Source organism: Trichosurus vulpecula, chromosome 1 (assembly GCF_011100635.1).
Source record: "Trichosurus vulpecula isolate mTriVul1 chromosome 1, mTriVul1.pri, whole genome shotgun sequence".
Lineage (NCBI taxonomy): Eukaryota > Metazoa > Chordata > Mammalia > Diprotodontia > Phalangeridae > Trichosurus > Trichosurus vulpecula.
Genome location: NC_050573.1, coordinates 50,020,984 through 50,040,922, shown reverse-complemented (window position 1 = coordinate 50,040,922; position 19,939 = coordinate 50,020,984). Strand labels below are relative to the sequence as shown.

General features: G+C 44.4%; 1 protein-coding gene across 2 annotated transcripts in view; it reads left to right on the top strand.

Moving 5' to 3' along the window:
• Nucleotides 1–19,939, top strand: part of INSR (insulin receptor) — a 150,872-nt gene that overhangs the window by 122,934 nt on the left and 7,999 nt on the right. Inside the window, exons 11-16 of one of the 2 annotated variants that reach the window (XM_036758164.1) lie at nucleotides 4,674–4,709; nucleotides 8,043–8,314; nucleotides 9,383–9,522; nucleotides 16,434–16,593; nucleotides 18,369–18,468; nucleotides 19,699–19,766. In XM_036758164.1, coding sequence (XP_036614059.1) covers nucleotides 4,674–4,709; nucleotides 8,043–8,314; nucleotides 9,383–9,522; nucleotides 16,434–16,593; nucleotides 18,369–18,468; nucleotides 19,699–19,766 — 776 coding nt within the window. Of the gene's footprint in view, nucleotides 1–4,673; nucleotides 4,710–8,042; nucleotides 8,315–9,382; nucleotides 9,523–16,433; nucleotides 16,594–18,365; nucleotides 18,469–19,698; nucleotides 19,767–19,939 lie in introns of both variants that reach the window. The other variant, XM_036758159.1, reaches the window with a different exon arrangement.

Sequence of the window (19,939 nt, the reverse complement as noted above, 5' to 3'; positions counted from 1 at the left end):
TCCCTAAAATCCTTCCTGGGGTCAAGAAGCTTATTCTTCACTAACATTCAATGAGCATTTATTAAGTCCCTATTGTATGAAAGGCACTGGAGATATAGAGACAAAAATGAAAGTCTCTACTCTCAAGGTGCCTACATTCTACCTGAGAGGATCAAACCTAGGAATCTATTATGTCTCTACTTTCCCAAATTTCCTCCTCTTTCTTGACAGTATCTTTCAAGTGCAGAGATTCCTTGAAATGCATACAGTATATCCTATCTCATCCACCCCTATTTCAGGGCTGTTGATGTGAGTCTGTGAAGACTTTTGCTCAACCACAGTATGGCCTATGTTATCTGCAGGGAAAGGCTTCCTAGTCATTCCAACTCTGTCTCCTGGTTAAGTCTCAGATAACAGGTCTTTGGGTTTTTTTTTAGTCAATTCTGGCTAGGCAAGTTCTTTAATTCAACAGCTATTGCAAGCAAGCTATTTTCTCTCTCAGCCTGGTGTATCTACTTGTTTGTATATCTTATGGAAGTTGGCATGGCCATGTATATTTCATCTAAACCATCCTATGCCCTCTATGGCCCAATGTACCACCACCTGGTGCTAGACCCATCCTGCCCTTGATAACTTTTATCCCATTGTGTGACTTTCCCAGTATTCACCTGTGGCCAGTCCTAAGCATGAATGATCCCTTTGACTTGTTTTCTGAGGCTGCTGGACTCTGGTGCTAGGAAACTTGGCATTGTCCTTTAGTCAGAGCGTTGAGTATGGAAAGCCAGCGCTTGGTGCTGGACCTGCTGTGTGTGTCCAGTGCTGCTCTTTGTAACACATTCTAGTCCATGGTTAGGGAGGCCAGGTAACTATATAACAGCACCCAAAACAGATCTTCTTCTTTGGCCTGCATCCAGAGAGAGCAGAAGGTGGTGCTGATCTTCCTGTCCATCTTCTACCATCCCTCTGAATGATGTTGGGAAGCCATGGACCATCACCTCTGTAGCCCGTATGGAGCTAATGTGACTAGAAATGTTTATGTTGGCTAATCTTGATGTCTGAAGTTGGGGAGTTCTGGCAGAAAGAGGAGCAGAATGTGCTGAGACTCTGGAAGGGGGATTTTTCTTTCTCACCCCATTTCTTGGTCTCTCTTTCTTCATCCTACAGCCCTCCCTCACCTTGTTTCTTTCCTTTTCATCATCTCTTTTCTGTGCCTTCCTGAAGAGACAGGACACCATGTCATGCAAGGATCAGTTAAATGAGCTGGGAATGGTTAGCCCAGAGAAGAGGTGACTTCAGGGGAGGTGGTTGATGTCTTCTAGTATTGGAAGGATTATTGTGTGGTGGGATGGATTGCTTTGGGAAGTAGTAGGTTCTCCCTCACTGGGGCCCTTTAAGCAGAAGCCAGATGAGCTCTTGCTGGGGGACCGTAGAAGATATTGGTTAATCCAGTAGGTTCTGAGATCCTTTGGAATCGGAACTTCTCTAGCAGATTTTGCAGCTGTGCAGCCCTCTTTCAGCTTTTTGGTCTATGCCCCTGGAGCTCTGATATGGGAACCCCAAAACACACCTTACATGGGAGGCTAGGAAGGGGAGTCTTCCTAATGTCAACAAACACAATTCCTGTAGGTTCTCTCCCTGACCAGACTCTCTCAACCACCCCACAGATACCAGAAACCACTTTCTCCTTATAGAATCCAGCAGAGGCTTTGTGCCTGGATTGCCCCCACCCCCTCTGCTCCTTTTCCTCCCTTCTATCCTAAAGTTGCCACCTTATTTTTTTTTTCTGCCACATCTTTTCGACTCTTGGTTTCCACATATGGAAACTGAAGCAAAGGAGAGAAGGAAATGGAAGCCTTAAGAAATTGTAACTTGCCCAGAGTCACACAACAAGGAAATGGTAGTGCTGGGATTCGAATCCAGGCTCTCTTGACTCTGAATCTAGCGCCATTTCTAGTCCCCCAGGTGCAGTCCCCACTCTCCCTTGGGGCAGTGAGGCCTTCATAGTGGGTAATGCCTGTTAGACCTGACCAATTCTTTTTTTTTTTAATTTTTTAACATTTTTATTTAAAGTTTTGAGTTCCAAATTCTGTCTCTCTCTCCCTTCCCCCCTCCCTGAGATGGTAAGCAATCAGATATAGGTTATACACGTGCAATTATGTAAATCATTTCCACATTAGTCATTTTGTACAGGAAGACTCTAATAAAAGAAAAAGAAAGAAAGAGAAAATTAGCACACTTCAGTCTGTATTCAGTCAATATCAGTTCTTTCTCTAGAGGCAGATAATATGCTTCAGCATTAGTCCTTTGGGATTGTCTTGGATCATTGCATTGCTGAGAATAGCTAAGTCATTCACAATTCTTCATCGAACAATATGGCTGTTACTGTGTACAGTGCTCTCCTGGTTCTGCTCACTTCACGGTGCATCAGTTCATGTAAGTCTTTACAGGTTTTTCTGAAGTCATCCTGCTTATCATTTCTTATAGTACAATAATATTTCATCACATTCATATGCCACAGCTTGTTTAACCCTTCCCCAATTGATGGGCATCCCTTCGATTTCCAATTCTTAGCCACCACAGAAAGAGCTGCTATAAATATTTTTGTAAAGATAGTTCCTTTTCCTTTTTTCAGATGTCTTTGGGATATAGATCTAGCAATAGTATTGATGGATCAAAGGGTGTGCACAGTTTTATAGCCCTTTGAGCGTAAGAACTGACCAATTCTTAAGAAAGTGGAAACTCCGAAAATATTTTTATCTGAAGGAAGCCCAAATATCATTCCTTCTAATGCCAGCATTTTTAGCATATTTCCACTAATCACAGATGTAGAGAATTTTTCATATCTACATTCATTTTGATATCTTTTTTGTTTTTCAATCACTTTCAACTTCCTGGTATATCCCTGCTACTCCCAGAGAGTCATCCTTTATAACAAAGAATTTTAGAAAAAGAAATGTAACTTAGAAAACTAAGCAACTCATTATGTAAGTCTGACATCAAATGATGTAGGGGAATTTAAAGGGGGTATGGTTTAGTGGTTCAGAAGCCTTCTAACTCTTAGACTTACTAGCTGTGTGACCTTGGGTAAGTCAAGTCACCTCTGTCCTCCCTTGTCTTGTAGGGAGAGTTCTCTGTGCAGAACAATTCAGAGATATTTCACATACTCACATATGTTGGCTTGTTTGTGTCACTTGTATTATCTCCCTTGTATGGGTCTCAGAGGGGACCCCAGCAGAAGGGTAGACACAGATACTATGTGTTTGCCTTGTTAAAAAAAAAAGCAAAATCCATTTTCTGACTTGGAGAAACTACTGAGTCGGGCTTTAGGGAATTTGAGGATCATCAGGTCAGAGGACCTTAGGGACCTAATCCAGCCCCCTTGTTTTCTAGTTAAGGAAGATAAGGATCAGAGAAGGAAAGGCACAAAGGCAGTAAGTGGCAGAAACAGAATTTAAACGCAGGTGCTCTGTTTCTGATGCCTGGGCCTTCTCTGCTGTATGTACTGATGACGGTAGTGGCCAGTAGTAGGATCTGGAATCAGGATGACCTGAGTTCAAATCCAACTTCAGATACTTCCTAGCTGTGTGGCCTTGAGCAAATCACTTAACAGCTTCTAGCCTCAGTTTCTTCACCTGTAAAATGGAGATAATCATAACACCTGCCTCCCCAGGTTGTTGTGAGGATAAAATAAGACATTTGTAAAGCACTTTGTAAACCTTAAAGTACTCTGTAAAAGCTATTTTTATTATCATTGTCATTACTATTACCGTACTCACCTGCGTTGTGGTAGTGGTCGAGGCCTTCCTAAATCAGCTTCCTTGTTTTTTTTTTTCTTTTGAACTTAAGCACCTAAAAAAAAAGAGCATCTCTCTACACACAACTGAGCACAATTTGCATTTCATACCACTTGGGTTTTTTTTAAGTCTATGATAAATTCCACACATTACTTTCAAAACTGCCCCCGCTTGCATCTGCTTCCTTCTGGAATGCCTTCTGTTCTCTTCCGTGCATCTAAAAAATATTTCTAAGCCCTCTCTTCTCTAAATTTTTTGGGCATCAGCTAAAAAACCCCTCTTCTTCTCAAGCCTCCCTCTCCAATTAAAAAACCAAGAGAAAGAAGAAGAAAATATAGTATTTGTAACAAATATAGTCAAGCTAAATGAATCTGAGACAGGTTATGTCCAAAATGGATGTCTCTAGCTGCACCCTGAGTCCATCAGACTCCTCAGGAGATGAAGGACATCCTTTGTCATGTCTCTTCTGGAGATATGGTTGCTGGGCTGGGGGGTACAGAAGGGGATTGTTTTCACCTAAGCTCGTCCCTGTGTTGCGTCTTTGAGCCGTGCCCCCCCAGTGGGAGTGGCACACGAGCCTGGGAAGAACCTTTGTAGCCTACTGCCAGTAGGGAATGCTGGGTGAAGGGAGAACTGAGTGTAGCGGAAAGAGCCCCAGGCTTGAAACAAAATCCCTGCTCAGATGTGTGTATGTCTGCTGTGTGATGTTGGACAAGTGGCTTTCCCTCTCCGAGTCTTAGCTTCTTCCTCTGTAAAATGAAGGGCTTGCATTAGGCGGTTTCTCAGGTCCCTTCCAGCTCCACGTCCGGATGACAAATTCTCCAACCTGGAATAAAAGCACGGGATATGTAACCAACAAAGTTCAATCTGCCTTCAACATGGTTGGTTTTGTTTCCACAGAAAAGCATCCTCAGGGAATGGCGCTGACGACTCTAGGTATGAAGCGAGCCTCTTGCCCTCCCTGTCTTGTCCTGCCCCAACCCTGCCCTGCTAGCCCTCGTGTGCTTTCTGGCCCGCAGGAGGCAGTGGATGGAGGGCGGGGAGGCCGATGGATGTTCATGTTGCAGAATCTCTCTAGTGACTTGTTGTGGGTTTTAAATGTGCATTTGCATGTCCTGGCGCTGTCCTGCAGGGGAGCTTCCTAAACCAGCCAGGGCCCCCCTAACACTCGCTCCAAGGCGTCTCCTTTGCAGCTTTCTCCTAATGACAACCCCGCATGAATGGCATCTGGGAAGGGGCAGGAGGGTGGGTGAGTGGGATGGAAAAACCAGCTTCACTAACACTTAAACCAATATACCACCTACTGTGGGCCCGTCATGGTACTCATGCACCCCTGTGTACTTTCAATTTAAATCAATGTCCACCTTGACCTTTTTCAATAGCAATCAATTAGGAAACGTTTATTGAGCACCTACTGTGTGCAAGGCACTGTGCTAAGCATTGGGGATACAAAAAGAGGCAAAAAACAGTCTTTGCCCTCAAGGAGCTTACACTCTAACAAAGAAGACAACAAATATATACAAAGCAAGCTATATACAGGGTAAATAGGAAATAATTAATAGAAGAAAGGCACTATAATTAAGAGGAGTTAGGGAAGGTTTTCTGTACCAGTCGGGATTTTAGTTAGCACCTAGAGGAAGCAACGGAGGTCAGTAGTCAAAGCGAGGAGGGGAAGGCTTCCAGGCATGGGGGATAGTCAGAGAGAATGTCCAGAGAGGCTGGGTGAAAGTTCTGGCAAAAGTCTGCAGACACCAGCTTTGGGATATGTATATGTGGATTGGCTGGCTTAATTCTTTCAGCCCCGACAAATGTTTGTGAAGCTACTTGTGTGTTGAGCCCTGTGGTCAGCCACCACTGGGAGAAATAGAAGGTTTAGATAAGAGGTGGGTGAACCCTGTCGTGGTGGGGATGGGGGAGGTGGGGAGTGAAGGCACAAACATGAATAACTGTAATACATAGTTTGACAAACGACATGATGAGGAAGAGGTAGAAAACAAAACAACATTGGGGGAGAAGGTAGAGGGGGAGGTTTCGAGGTCAAGAGTTTATGGCCAGAATTCTGGACTTTGGTCAGATCCAAAGTTACCTTTTGGCTAGAAAAGGCCAACTCAGTTTCAAAGGGGGGAATGTGTATAGCTTGTATTAGAAGGTAGCTGTTCATTCAGAACTGGCCTCTTAACTGCCATTGGATGGCTGGTGAGAGAATGCCCAGGCTATCAGGTCATGGATTCTTTGAGTAGGATAGGACTTCCCCTCAAGGGTAGCTGGTCAAACCCGTGCCCAAAGGAGACACTGCCTCCAAAGGGTATCCATTGAATCCTATATTGAAGTTTCATTGAACCAAAGTGCAGTTGTAGCTGGCACATTGGGACTTCTGGAAACAACCATCATCTCTTTCTGCCTCAGTGGAAAGTACCTTTATTTTTCACGACTCAGCAATTGTTACCTTTAGCTTAGTTCAGTTGACAGCCAGAGGCCTGCATTCAAATCTTGCCTTTGAGGTTTCCTAGTTGTGTGTCCCTAGACAAATCCCCTCACTTTCTAGCCCTTTTTTGTGTTATAGAGATACTTGCTTCCCAAGATGGTGGGGAGGAAAGCTCTTCGTAAGCTAAGGATTACAGAATTGCATGGGAACTGTTGTTCCTTTCATGATAGGATTTTATTGATATAAAGTGCCTGCTGTTTGCAAAGCCAGAGGCAGCCAGCCATAATAGAAAACACGAAGGAGACAATGGCCGTGGAAAGAGTGGCTTTGGGGTCAGAGACCCCTAATTCAAATGTTATCTCTGTGGCTTACCCCCATGTGACCTTGTGACATGTAACCTCTCTATACCGCCATTTCCTTCTTTGTAAAGAGAGGGGGTTGAATTAGCTTGACTTCTAAGGTCCCTTCCAGCTCCAGATATACGATCCCATGAATATCTGATTAGTTTTGTGACCTGTGGGCAACTGATTTATTTAGCCTTTAAAGCTTCCGTTTTCTCATCTGTAAAGTGTAGTTAAGAAGAATACGAATGTATTGTGCATGTGCAAGGTGAAAGACAACGGTACCTCCTAGACAAAGGGCAGGCCTCAGAATCTCGAAAGATGGAGAACAGATATTGATTGGTATTGGCAGAGGGAGTTTCCACACTGGGAGTCTCCCATACTCATGAAAAATCACAAGTCCAAACGCCCAAATAAATAAGTAACACTTGTCCTTCCTGCTTTGAAGAGCTGTTATATGAAATACCCTTTGCAGGCCTTAATGTGCTTCAAGAATGTGAATCCCCCTCATCATTCTCCATCCTTACCCCCTACCTTGGTTTCTTCCAGAAGCCTTTCGATATTCAGGGCCTTCGATGCCCTGCATACTTCTTGGGCAGGGTCCTGACCATGGCTGGTTGGTGAAAGCTCAGGCTGAAGTTGCTGGGCCTTTTGCACAAGCTCTCAGGCACACGGGCAGATGGCCCATTTGCTGAGACCGGGAACATTTTGCACCTGTGCAGCATCAGAGCCAGTTACTGGCAATAGCCGTAATTAGCATCACAGGTGTCTAGATGATGCTGGATTCTTGGCTGAGTTTTGCCAGTCCGTCATTTTGCCGCTCCCCTGCAGAAAGTCTGCACGTGTGTTTCTTTGATGTGATAAGTGGTGGGATGTGTTTGTCAGGGAAGGATGTTTAAAGGAAATGCCATTCGATGCCACCATCAAGGTTGCCAGGAGCCCAGATTCCTGCCAGCTTCTGTAGTTTACGTTCCCTAAATGATTTGTCTTGTTTAGAAGATGGTTTTCAGGATGTTTAGAGGAGAAATGTTTTGGCTGGTAGTACCAAGGAGCTTTGGGAAACAGTTTTTAAGAGTTAGTTTGGGACAGTTAGTTGAATGAATGATAGCTGGCTTTTGATGCAGGATGCTGGCTTGTGAACTTAGGATGTTATCATCTTGTGACAGCCGAATTCAGAGCAGTAATCGACAAACCCATGAGGAGAATACAGACCCAACCCGACATCGACCCAGGGTATACTCCCCATGAGAGATTCTGAAACCAGGCTGAGCAAGGGACCCTTGAGTAGCCATGTCCAAGACACTGAAGGAGCCTACCCATCTCTAAGCTGCTTGTTCATTTGGGGGCTGTTTGTATTTTAGTGTGTATGGGTTGTGTCTGTTGTGTTTGTACTCCCCCGTATCCGTCCGTTTTAACCTCTTTTGTGCCAAGTGAATTGTGTCCTCTACGCCATCCAGGGGATGCACACAGACGTGTGGGGTGTATATATGTGTGTTACTCCAGGCCGGCAAGGAGGAGACGGGACCTCCGGATTCGTGTGGCCAACATGACCGTGGTGACGCCCACTGGGCTCTCCAACGCCTCTTCCACGACGGCTCCTGCCAGCACTGAGGAGCCAAAGCCCTTCGAAAAAGTGAAATCTAAGGAGTCCCTGGTCATCTCTGGCCTCCAGCATTTTACTGGCTACAGGATCGAGTTGCAGGCATGCAACCATGACGAGCAGGAGTCCAGGTGTGGCCTGGCCGCATATGTCAGCGCTAGAACCATGCCTGAAGGCAAGTCAGCTTCCGTGTTCCTCTGTGACGCATGATTTCATTCCCTCCTTCACTGACTCACTCCACAAACATTTACCCAAGGCCCATTTCATGTGTACAGGGTTGTGTACCTCTCCATTGGTGGGTCCCACAGGAAAGGGAGTTTGTTTTGTTTTTTTTTTTTGTTTAAAACCTGAATGGTTTTATTTTTTCAGCATTCTGAAGATCATGATTGTTAATCTCTTTTGTAAATTCATGAAAATTTTTGATTAAGGTTTATCATAAAAACAAAGAAACAAGAACAGTAGATTTAAGGACAGAAGACCTAGATTTGAATCCTGACTTTACCACTTATTCCTGTTATTACACGTTTTATAGCATTAACACAACCTCAATTAATTTCCCATTCATCTAGTAATCCTTGCCATGATTCCTAAGCTTTTTAGATGTTTATTTTTTTTACTTTTGTAAAGTAATTTGATGTGAAATATACAACTTAAATGATTTTCCAGAATTTTTTGACTTTGACATAAATGCCTACTTTGATTTTATTATGGATTTAATTTGAACAAATCAACTTTTCTTTCTTCATAAAATAAGAGGTTGAACTAGGTATCTGTGAGTTCCCTTTTAGCTCTAGACCTGTGATCCTGCTACCTCCTGTGTGTAATGCCTCCGGGCCATCTGGGAGGATGAGGCTGGTAGACCTATGGAGCTCAGGAGTTCTGAGCTGCAGTAGAGCAGGGCTGATAGGTATTCACCCTAAGTTCAGCACCAATATGGTGACCTCCAAAGAATGGGAGGCTACCAGGCTGCCTATGGAGGGGTGAAACAGGGTAGGTCAAAGGTCCCTTGCCAGTTAGATCTGTGAGTGCCTCACTTCCAGCCTGAATGAGATACGGAGACCTAGTCTAGAAAGAAAACAGAAACAGAAACAGCAACTGCTAATCCTTCACGTAGACCCCTTTATTTAAGAATGGGGGCGAGGCCAAGGTACCTCTTCAGGTTCTTTCACAGTCTTCCAGTTGACTGATTGTGACCCTTCTGTTCTCTTGGTATTCTGACCTTCAGATTTTTGTTCCTTTCTAGCCAAGGCTGATGATATTGTCGGTGCAGTGACCCATGAGGTACTTGAGAATGTTGTCCATCTGCGATGGCAGGAACCCAAACATCCCAATGGCCTTATTATTCTGTATGAAGTCAATTACTGGCGTGTTGGAGACACTGAGGTGAATAGGCCCACTGTGCACATGTGCACAGAGGACTTTAATTTGAATCCTGGCTTTGCCACTGACTCCTGTTTTTATATGTTTTGTAACATTGTTGGATCCTCTCTCAATTCCCCATTCATCTTGTAATCCCTGCCATGATTCCAGTTACTACTCCTGGGCCTGGGGACTGGGGGGTTGGGAAGCTGGGCATGTGTTCAGTGACTCAATGAGCATTTATTAAGCTCCTACTGTATTACTGTATGCTAGGCACTAGGGATATGGAGATAAAAGCGCAAGTCTCTGCCTTCATGGAGCTCATATGGGGTCAGTAGGGAGGTACCTGACATACACGTGTTCAAGTAAAAAAGCATTTATCCAGTGCTTAAAATTTACCAGGCATTGTCCTAGGTAATAGGGATACAAGTACAAAAAAGAAATATTCCCTGTCCTCAAGAAGTTTGCATCTCTCAGGAGAGTTCACCATGTACACAAGTGAATTAAAAGTATTTACCAAGGATTTTTTAGCCAATGCCTCTGATTTTATCTGTACAGGGAATTCCCTGTAAGAAAGCTCCCTCTACTGACACAGCTAGGTAATTTCAACTTACAATATAAAAGAGTTTCCTGGGAATACTGAGAGGTTAAATGACTTTTACTATTATGCTCTAAAGCTGCAAGGAACCATAGAGATTATCTTTTACAGTAGTCTATTTGGACATTAAAAATATTTTTTCAATGAACAAAAATAAATTTTCTATCCCTCTTACATTGTCCCTCTCTGCCCCCCATTGATGAAGGTGATGGTGGAGGAACAAACCTAGTAACTAACATACAGTCAAACAAAATGAATTTCCCTGTTGTCCATATCCAAAAAATATTTCTCAATATGCACCCCGAGTGCCCCCACTTATCTTCCTGGAACTCCCTCATCAGTCCCAAATGAAATAATCGCTTAGCGCAGTGCCTGGCACATAGTTGGTGCTTAATAAATGCTTCTTCCCTTCCTCCCCTCCCCCCACTGGGGAATCATGGTCCAGGGATCTTTAAATCTTTCAAACTTGTTTAGTAAAGGGATTCTTAACCTGGGGCCCACGACCTTTTTTTCTTTTTTAAATTGATGACTATATTTCAATATAATTCATTTCTTTTGTAATCCTGTATATTTTGTTTTATGCATTTAAAAACATGATTCTGAGGAGGAGTCCTTCTCCAGACTGAGTGCCCAAGGGACCCAAGACCTACTACTAAAGGTTATAAAGCAGTGCTCTAGTCCAGCCCTGACATTCTGTGTTCTAAGGGCCCTCCCAGCCCTGACATCCTGTGTCCTAAGGGCCCTCCCAGCTCTGACATTATATAGTCTAAGGGCCCTCCCACCCCGATATCCTGTGTTCTAGCTTTGACATCCTATAACTGTTTTTGTGACATGGACCCTTCTGGCAATTTGAAGACTATGGACCCCTTTTCAACACAAGGTATTTAAATGCTTAAAATAAAACACATCAGATTAAAATGGAAACCAATTGTGTTGAAATACAAATATCAAAATATATATATATATTTAAAGTTTGCACACCCTAGGTTAAGAACCCCTGATATGAATGTTAAAAATTGTTTTTCTGTGTAACTGGGGAAAGTAAAATACTAAATAAAAAAATAATTTTCAAAAAAGGAACCCCTGTTCTAAGGGTCCTCCCAGCTCTGACATCAGTGCTCTAAGCTACTTCCCATCTGTGACTTTCTGTGGCTCTGAGTTTTATGCCAACTTCTCCCTTCCCCCACTGTGGGTTTCATATATGGTGACCCTGGAGCCTTTTAGGAATAATGGTCACAATAAATCCCTCCTGAAACTAGATTGCTCCATTCCCAAGGTTTTTTTGTGTGGCTGATGGGGCGGGGGTTAGGGGGAGTATTATGAGGGGAAGGGAGGAGAAGAAGGAAGGAAATAAGCATTTATTAAGCACCTAACCATGCCAATTTTACCTCATTCAGTTCTCACAGCAACCCTGGAAGGCAGGTGGTATCATAGCCATTTCGCAATTGAGCAGTCTGAGGCAAACAGAGGTTACGTGACTTGTCCAGGGTCATATTGTTTGAGATTGGATTTGAACCCGAATCTTCTTGATTCCTGGCCCCTCACACTATATCCCCTCCACCAAAGGTTGCATCAAAAGGTGTTTCTTAGGGAAATGCCTCCCCTGCTTTTATTGATTTTACTTGAAGAGGGGGACATTCAACATCTCAACTAACTGGTGGGGTAAGTCAAGTCAACAGGCATTAATCGAGGACCTAGTATTTGGCAGGCACTGTCCTAAATACAAAGAAAAGCAAACATGCCCTCTGTCCTCAAGAAGTTTCCAGTCTACTGGGGGAGACAACAAACAAACAACTATTTACAAACAAGATACAGTCAGGATAAATTAGAGAGAACCAATGAGAAAGACTTCTGAGACAATAAGATTTTAGCTCAGACTTGAAGGAAGATGGGGGTTGGGAGGTGAGGAGGAAGAGCGTTTCAGGCATTGTAGGGGGGACAGTGGTGGAGTGCCTTGTGTGAGGAACAGCTAGGGGGATAGTATCACTGGTGGCAGTGGATGGGGTATAAGAAGGCTGGAAAGGGAGAAAGGGGCCAGATTAGTCATGGTTTTAAAAGTCAGATTTTATATATTTGTTATTTTTATATTTGGTTTTTGATCTTATGTTTGATTCTGGAGGTAATAGGGAACCCCAGGAGCTTACTGAATAGAGGAGTGGCATGGGCAGACCTGTGCGTTAGGAAGACTAACTTGACAGCGAGTGGAAGATGGACTGGAGTGCGATGGAGGTTTGAGGCAGGGTAACCAACCAGAAACCTATAATGAAAAAATAACAAATTAAGTTTTGAACAGGTTAAGTTCTAGATGTCTGCAGGAACTCCATCTTTAGATGACCAATAGCCTGTTGGAAATATGAGTCTGAAAGTTTAGAACTGAATAAATAAATCTGAGAATCATCAGCATTAAATCCATGGGAGCTGATGAGATCACCCAGTGGAATAGTATAGAGGGAGAAGAGAAGATGACCCAGGATAGAGCCCTTGGAGACACCCACAGTCAACAGATATGATCTGGAGGATGAAGATCCAGTGAAGGAGACTGAGAAGAAGTGTTTGGGGAGGTAGGAGGAGAGCCAGGATAGGAGAGTGTCATGGAAACCTAGGAAGAAAAAAGTATCACAGAGAAGAGGGTGATTAAGAGAGCCTTGGTCACAGAGAGGTCAAGAAGGATGAGGGTTGAGAAAAGGTCATTGGTTTTGGCATCAATTGTCCACAGCCTTCTGAAGAAGTTTAGCCACAAAAGGGAGAAAAGATGCAGTACAATAGTTAGTGGGAATAGGGACAGCTAGATGGCAAAGTGCACTGGGACTGGAGTCAGGAAGACCTGAGTTCAAATTTAGCCTCAGACACTTCCTAGCTGGGTGACCTGGCCAAGACACTTCACCCTGTTTACCTCAGTTTCCTCATCTGCAAAATGAGCTGGAGAAGGAAGTGGCAAACCACTCCAGTATGTCAAGAAAACCCCAAATAGGATCATGAAAAGTCAAACACAACTGAAAAATGACCGAACTGAATTAGTGGGAATGGATCAGTTGACAGTTTTTTGAGGGTAGGAGAGACACAGGCAGTAGGGAAGGAACCAGTAGACAAGGGAAAGAGTAAAGATAAATGAGGGAATGGGCATGGTAGAAGGGGTGATGTGAGGAAGATGGGATGGAGTCAGATCAGCAAAAGGCCCAACTGGGATTTGAACTTCCGACTCCAAATCCAGTATTCATGGCACTAAAGCAAAAGGCCCAATATCTGGTTTAGCTGCTTTTTAGCTCTAAAACTTAGCCTAGTCCTCCTTGTCCTTACTCACCCCTTCCTCCCTGCCAGGGCATCTGCAAGCTGCCCTGAGCCTGTTCCAGGACAGCTGTCCCTAGCATCTGCCCTGAATTCAGCCTCTGTCCTCTGGTCCCTACCTAGAAGAGCATGACCTTTGAACGGAGTTGTTTTTCTGCTTGATTTTTTTGCTGGTGATCAGGGTCACATGCTGTGCATATGGAGTGAGTTTCAGGCTCTTTTTTTCTCCCATCCATGTTTTCCACTTGTGCTCTGCTCTAGCGTGGGCCTAGCAATCTCGGCTCCAGTACCTTGTAGTCAGCTGGTCAATCAGCAAGGATCTAAGTGCTTTCTCTTTGCCAGATCCCATAAGGAGTATCCCCAGCTAAATTCTCAGGGTACAGCAAAAGGCAAAAAAGCCAGTCCCTTCCCTCAAGGAGCTCACATTTTAACGGGGGAAGGCAACCTGTAAATAACCTGGCACATAGAACATGGAGAGAAAGAATAGCCCTAGATGTCCTTTACACAGTACTTTATGTCTGGTGGTGGGATTCAAATGATATAACCACCGCTTCTCCGAGGAACCTAGTTGAGGCGCCACCCTTGCCGCTGATGTAATGGGCACAGGCCCCGCCTCCACTCCTAAAATTAGGTACCGATTGTAGGGAACCAGTGCTGAATCCCACCACTGTTCATGTCTCATAAAGAGCTTTTTCTGCAAAGTTGATTAGCATCAGTCTTTACAGATGAGGTTAGTAACTAAGGCAGAGTGGCTTGCCCAGGGTGTCGCAGCTAGAAAGTGTCATAACTGGTATTTGAACCCAGGCTTCTGGACCCAGACCGGGATTCTCACAGCCCCTACACACTGTAATGGGGACCTTTGTGGTGATGCTCTCCCTCCTTCTCCCCCTCTCCCCTTCATGGGAGGTTCTTGCTGCTGGCATCATCATGGTCTTAATTAGGTTATGAAACACTTCTGGTTTCCTGAAAAAAGCCTGGGAAGAATGGAGAAGGAATTGGGGTGGGAGCGTTCTCTTTCTTCCTTTCTGTCACTCCTCATTGGATACTCATCTCTCTTAGCCCTCAGCCACTCAATCAGTCACTTAATAACCATTTATTGGGCAGGTATTCTGTGCTGTACCCTCAAAGGCAGCCTGAGGTTATGGACAGAACCTTAGGCTGAGACGCTAGAAGAAGTTGGTTCTCCCCCTGACTTGACCATTGATTAACTCAGTGTTTGACTTTGGCCCAAGTGGCTTGTCCTCCCTCGGCTTCCATTAACTCTTCTGCAAACGGAAGGAGCTGGCAGCTTTGTGTGAGGAGGGCTGTGGGGAAGAGCAGAAGCAGCAATATACCTGAAGTCAAGAAGGCTTGGGTTCACATCCTGCCTCTGACACTTACTAGCTGTGTAGCCAAGGGCAAATTACTTCACCTTGACTGACCTCATTTTTCTCATCTATAAAGTGGACATGATAGTAGCACCCAACCTCCCAGGGATTTTATGAGGATTAAATGAAGTCGTCTGTGTAAAATGTTTTATAGAACTTTGTACTGATGCGGCTGGCTGTTGTCAGAACTCCTGATTAAAGTTTTTTAATACTTATTTGAGTTACATGGCTATGGGAAAGTCATTTTCCCCTTTGTGGGCCTCAGTTTTCATCTGTGAAATGAGGATATGCACTGACTCCCTCATGGGGAAGGGAAGGGAATAAACATTTCTCTAGCACTTACCAGATAGGGAAACTGAGGCAAACAGATTAAATGACATGCACAGAGTCACCCGGCTAGTAAGTGTTTGAGTCTGGATTTGAATTCAGATCTTCCAGACTTGAGGCCCAGGGTTCCGATCACTGTGCTGACAAGCTGCCTCACAGAATAAAGTACTTTTTAAACTTCAAAACACCTGTAAACATGAAGCAGTAGGTGTAGTTATTATTGTTAACGGAGAGACCCCTGAACTGAGGATCAGGAAGTTTGGGGCTGAGTCTCGGCTCTTCTGATGATCTACTGCCCTGTTACCCAGACTTTTCTTCCCTCTGGGCTTTAGTTTCTCGATCTGCAAAATGTGGATAATCACCCCCTTCCTTGTTTGCCTTCCAGGACTTTTATGGGGGTATTGAGAATCATCGAGCTATATTGAATAGAGTGCTGGACTTGGGAGTTGGGAACACCTGGGTTCAGATCCCAGCTTTCGAATTTGCTCCTTTTGTGACCCTGGGCAAGTCACCGCCCTTCCCAGGCTCAAATTCCTTCTACTGTAAAATGAGAGAGTTGTACTTGTAGACCTGGAGGGTCCCTGCATCTGTGATCTTATGATCTAATGTGTGTGTGTGTGATTTCCAATTCTTAGCTACTCCAAAAAGAGCCACTATAAATATTTTTGTACATATGGGTCCTTTTTCCGCTTGTGTGATCCCTTTGAGATACAACCCTAGAAGTGGTATTGCTGGGTCAAAGGGTATGAACATTTTTATAGCCTTTTGGGCATAGTTCCAAATTGCTCTCCAAAATGACTGGATCAGTTCACAACTCCACCAGCAATGTAACAATGTTCCAGTTTTCCCACATCCTCTCCAGCATTTATCATTCTCCTGTTTTGTTATTTTAGCCAATCTGACAGGAGAGATGTGGTATCTAAGAGTTGTTTTGATTTGCATTTCTCTAATCAGTAGTGATTTCGAGCATTTTTTCATATGCCTATAGATATCTTTAATTTCTCCTTCTGAAAACTGCCTGTTCATATATCCTTTGACCATTTCTCAATTGGGGAATGACTTCTATTCCTATATATTTGACTCAATTCCCTGTATGTTTTAGAAATGAGGCCTTTATCAGAGACACTAGTTGTAAAGATTTTCTCCCAAGTCTGACCACTTCCCATCAGGCTGATCCCTCACTTTGTTCAAAATGGCAGATTTGGCTGCCCAGGCAGCCTCATGTGTGTAGCCTCACAGCAGTGAGATTGTAGGATGATGCCAAAACAAGAAAAACAAAAGATAACCTCTTCTCTTGTCTTGTTCTTCCTCTTGCCCTTATCTCTCCCCCACCTCTCCCCTCCCCACCCCCCAATCAGGAGCTGCATCTCTGTGTTTCCCGAAAACATTATGCCAACGAACAGGGCTGCAGACTCAAGGGTCTCCAGCCAGGCAACTACACCGTTCGCATCCGAGCTACCTCTTTGGCCGGAAATGGCTCATGGACTGAGCACACCTACTTCTATGTTGCAGATTATTGTAAGTTCCTTCTGTCAATCAGGAATGACTTGCCTATTGTATGCCAGGAGGCTGTAAACCCTTCTAAGACCTGGTCCTTTGCTTGACCGTCTCATGGTCTCATGGGAGAGAAGTGTGTGATCCCCGCAAGATGAGTGGCCTGGACAGTCTGTGCTGTGAGAGGAGAGACAGAGAGAGAGAGAGAGAAGGAGAAAAGGAAAGGGAGGAGAGAGAGAAGAAGAGGGAGGGGGGAGAGAAGAAGGGCGGGGAGAGAGAGAGTGGAGAGGGGGAGAGAGAGAGGAGAGAGGGAGAGGGACAGAGAGGATGGGGGGGAGAGACAGAGAGAGAATGTGTGCTAGAGTGCAGAGAAGGCTACCTGTAGGAGGCTGGGCTGAGCCAAGAAACTCTCTAGAGAGTGGGAAGTGCAATGGGTTTGGAGTCCAAAGTTCTGCCTCAGACACCAGCTAGTGATACGACCCTAGGCTGGCCACTTAATCTCTGTCTGCCTCAGTTTCCTCATCTAGAAAAGAGAGATAATGATCATACCATCTTCACGTGGTTGTTGTAAGGATCAGAGGTGCCAGTCTGGGTAAAGAAAATGCTTCACAAACTGTAAAGCCCTGGCCATTCACTAATAATAATGCCGCTAACAGTGGTAATAGCAGTGGCTGACTTTTATCTAGCCTCTTACAGGCTGCAGAATACTTTACATCCAGTATTTCATCTGAGTCTCACTGTGGTCTTGTGAGCTTAGGCATTATATTATTAATTTATTGGAATCTATATAGTATAATTTGTTATTAGCCAATGTCCCTTTTAAAAATAATATCTTTTTTCCTCAATTACATGTAAAAACAATTTTTTGACATTTAAAAAAAATTTTTAGTTCCAGATTCTTTCCCTCCCATCCTTCCTTCCCTGAGACACTAAGCAGTCTGATATGGGTTGTACACATGCAATCATGGAAAGCATTTCCATCTAATATCCCCATTTTAAAGAGAGGGAAACAGGTTCAGAGAGACCAAGGGACTTGCCCGGAGTCACACAGTTGCAAGAGTTAGTGTTGGGATTGAATCCGAGTCCTGACTCCAAGGCTCGTGTTCTCTCTACTCTGCCTGGCGCTCACACCATCAGTGTGTAGGGGGGCAAAGTTCTTCACCTTCAGCTTTGTTACCTCACCTATACCTTCAGGACCCTGAGCAGTGAATCAGGGACATGTGAGGAAACTCCCCCCAGAGACAACACCCAAGGGCAGAGGAGTCAGATTGAGGGCAGTTTCGGTCCATTAATCTACAAGCTAAAAGCACCTACTATGGGCCAGCCACAGTGCTTAGTGTTGGAGACACAGAGAAAGGCAAAAACAAGTCTTGTCCTCAAGGAGCTTACATTTGAGTGAAGGAGAAAACACGTGCAGAACTATGTACAAATGAGCTGTAAATTGAAGATAATCTCAGAGAAAAGGCCGTAGCGTTAAGGGGGACCAAGAAAGATGTCTTACAGAAGGTGGGATTTCAGGTGGGTAACAGGTGTGTTTGGATCCATGATCATTGATGCTTGTGTGAACAGTGTTGGGACATGGGCCCCTCGATTCCAAGGTGGAAGGAACTTGACACACCAGATAGGCCAAGCCTCTCACCTTCAAGAGGAGGGACGTGGGTGCGAGGGAGATGGACCTTCTCATCGAAGGTCCAGCTGTTAAATGTCAGGGGTGAGTTTTGAACCTGGGTTTTTGTGATTCCAAATTAACACTGTATGAACGTTGCCTCTTTTTGGTTTGTTTTTTTTTGTTTTAGTAGATGTCCCATCAAATATTGCAAAAATTGTCATCGGCCCAGTCATCATTATCATTTTCTTGATCAGCGTGGTTGCGGCTGTTTATGTCTTTGTGAAGAAGAGGTGAGTGCAAGTGAAATAATGAAATTAAAAATTTAAATTTAAAAAAAGGGGCAGGTAGCCTGGGTAGAAAAGGATAGATAGTGTTTTGGTAGCACAAAGACACGTACACCAAGACAGCACCAAGACACACACACACACACACACACACACACACACACACACACATGCAAGAAAACCCAAGTAATGAACAGTTCACTTTCCATGGGTGTTACCAGCTACCACCCAAAGCTCAAAGCCTGCCTCTTGGGCCTCATGTTCCAGATGCTGACTGGTGCCTGTAGAACAGAAAGACTTTCTAGTGGGAGACCCATGGGACTTCAGCTATGTATTTGCTCAGCAAGCATTTATTAAATGCCTTCTGTGTGTCGAGTTTGGGGGATTGGTTCAGGACAGACAGTCCCCTTGGAGGTCATAAATAAGCTGTGACACCTATACCAATAGGCCATATTTTTACAGAGACAATGCTAGGGAATAGAAGGGAGTGAATAGCCTTTGTAGTCCTGCCATGCTTTGGGAGGTCAGAGAAAGGAAAGATAATTTATGATTGGGTTAGGGGATCAGATGAGTCAGTATGGTGTAGTAGATTGAGAGCTGGCCTGGGAGCCAGGCAGACCTGGGTTCAAATCCCACTTCTGTCCCCCACTGGCTCTGTGACCCTGAGTCATTTCAAGTTTCAGTGCCTCTCTCAAAAGTCCAAGTTACAGAGAAGGTTCTGACTGGCCTTGGGAGAAGGATTTTCCTTATCTGGGATTTCACTTCCTATCCCTCTTCCCTCTGTAAAACAAATATGCCTTTAAGGAACCTAGAGATCCCAGAATTCCATAGAAAAATGTGCACCCTCCAGGATCCTCTAACGTGGCGAATGCCGAGCTCTCATTAAGAATCCAGTTGTCTGTAGGCTTCCCTGAAGACTTGAGTCATTTGTAGGATTCTGGACCCCTCTTCCTCTCCAAAGAATTGAGTGATCCACAGGGCTCCTTAAAAACTTAGTGAATTTGTAGTAATTTATTCGCATGAATGAATTCACAAGGGACTTTCAGTAAAAATCTAACCAGCTGCTGAGTTGCACCAAGAATTTCATGGCCCCCAGCATTCCAGGAGGGGTCTCATGAACCCCAGGGTTCCACAAAGAACATAATGACCTTCAGGATTCCCCAAAGAATCTAACAGCTTCTGGGGTTCTGTGCAGAGCCTAAAGCCATTTGGGCTTTTCCTTCCCTGTTATTCTAGGCAAACGGAAGGACCGACGGGCCCACTGTTCGCCTCTTCCAATCCAGAATACCTCAGTGCCAGTGATGGTGAGCACCTCGCCCCCTAGGGACATGTGGGCCATTGCAACTGAGTCATGTGTGGGCCCATGCATGTGTGTATGTGTGTGTGTCCCCAGTCCATATATCTCCTTTCTATTTAAGGAATGATTAGAGGGTGAGGGGTGACAGAGTTGGCCAAACCTTAATTTTTCAGCCCTTCC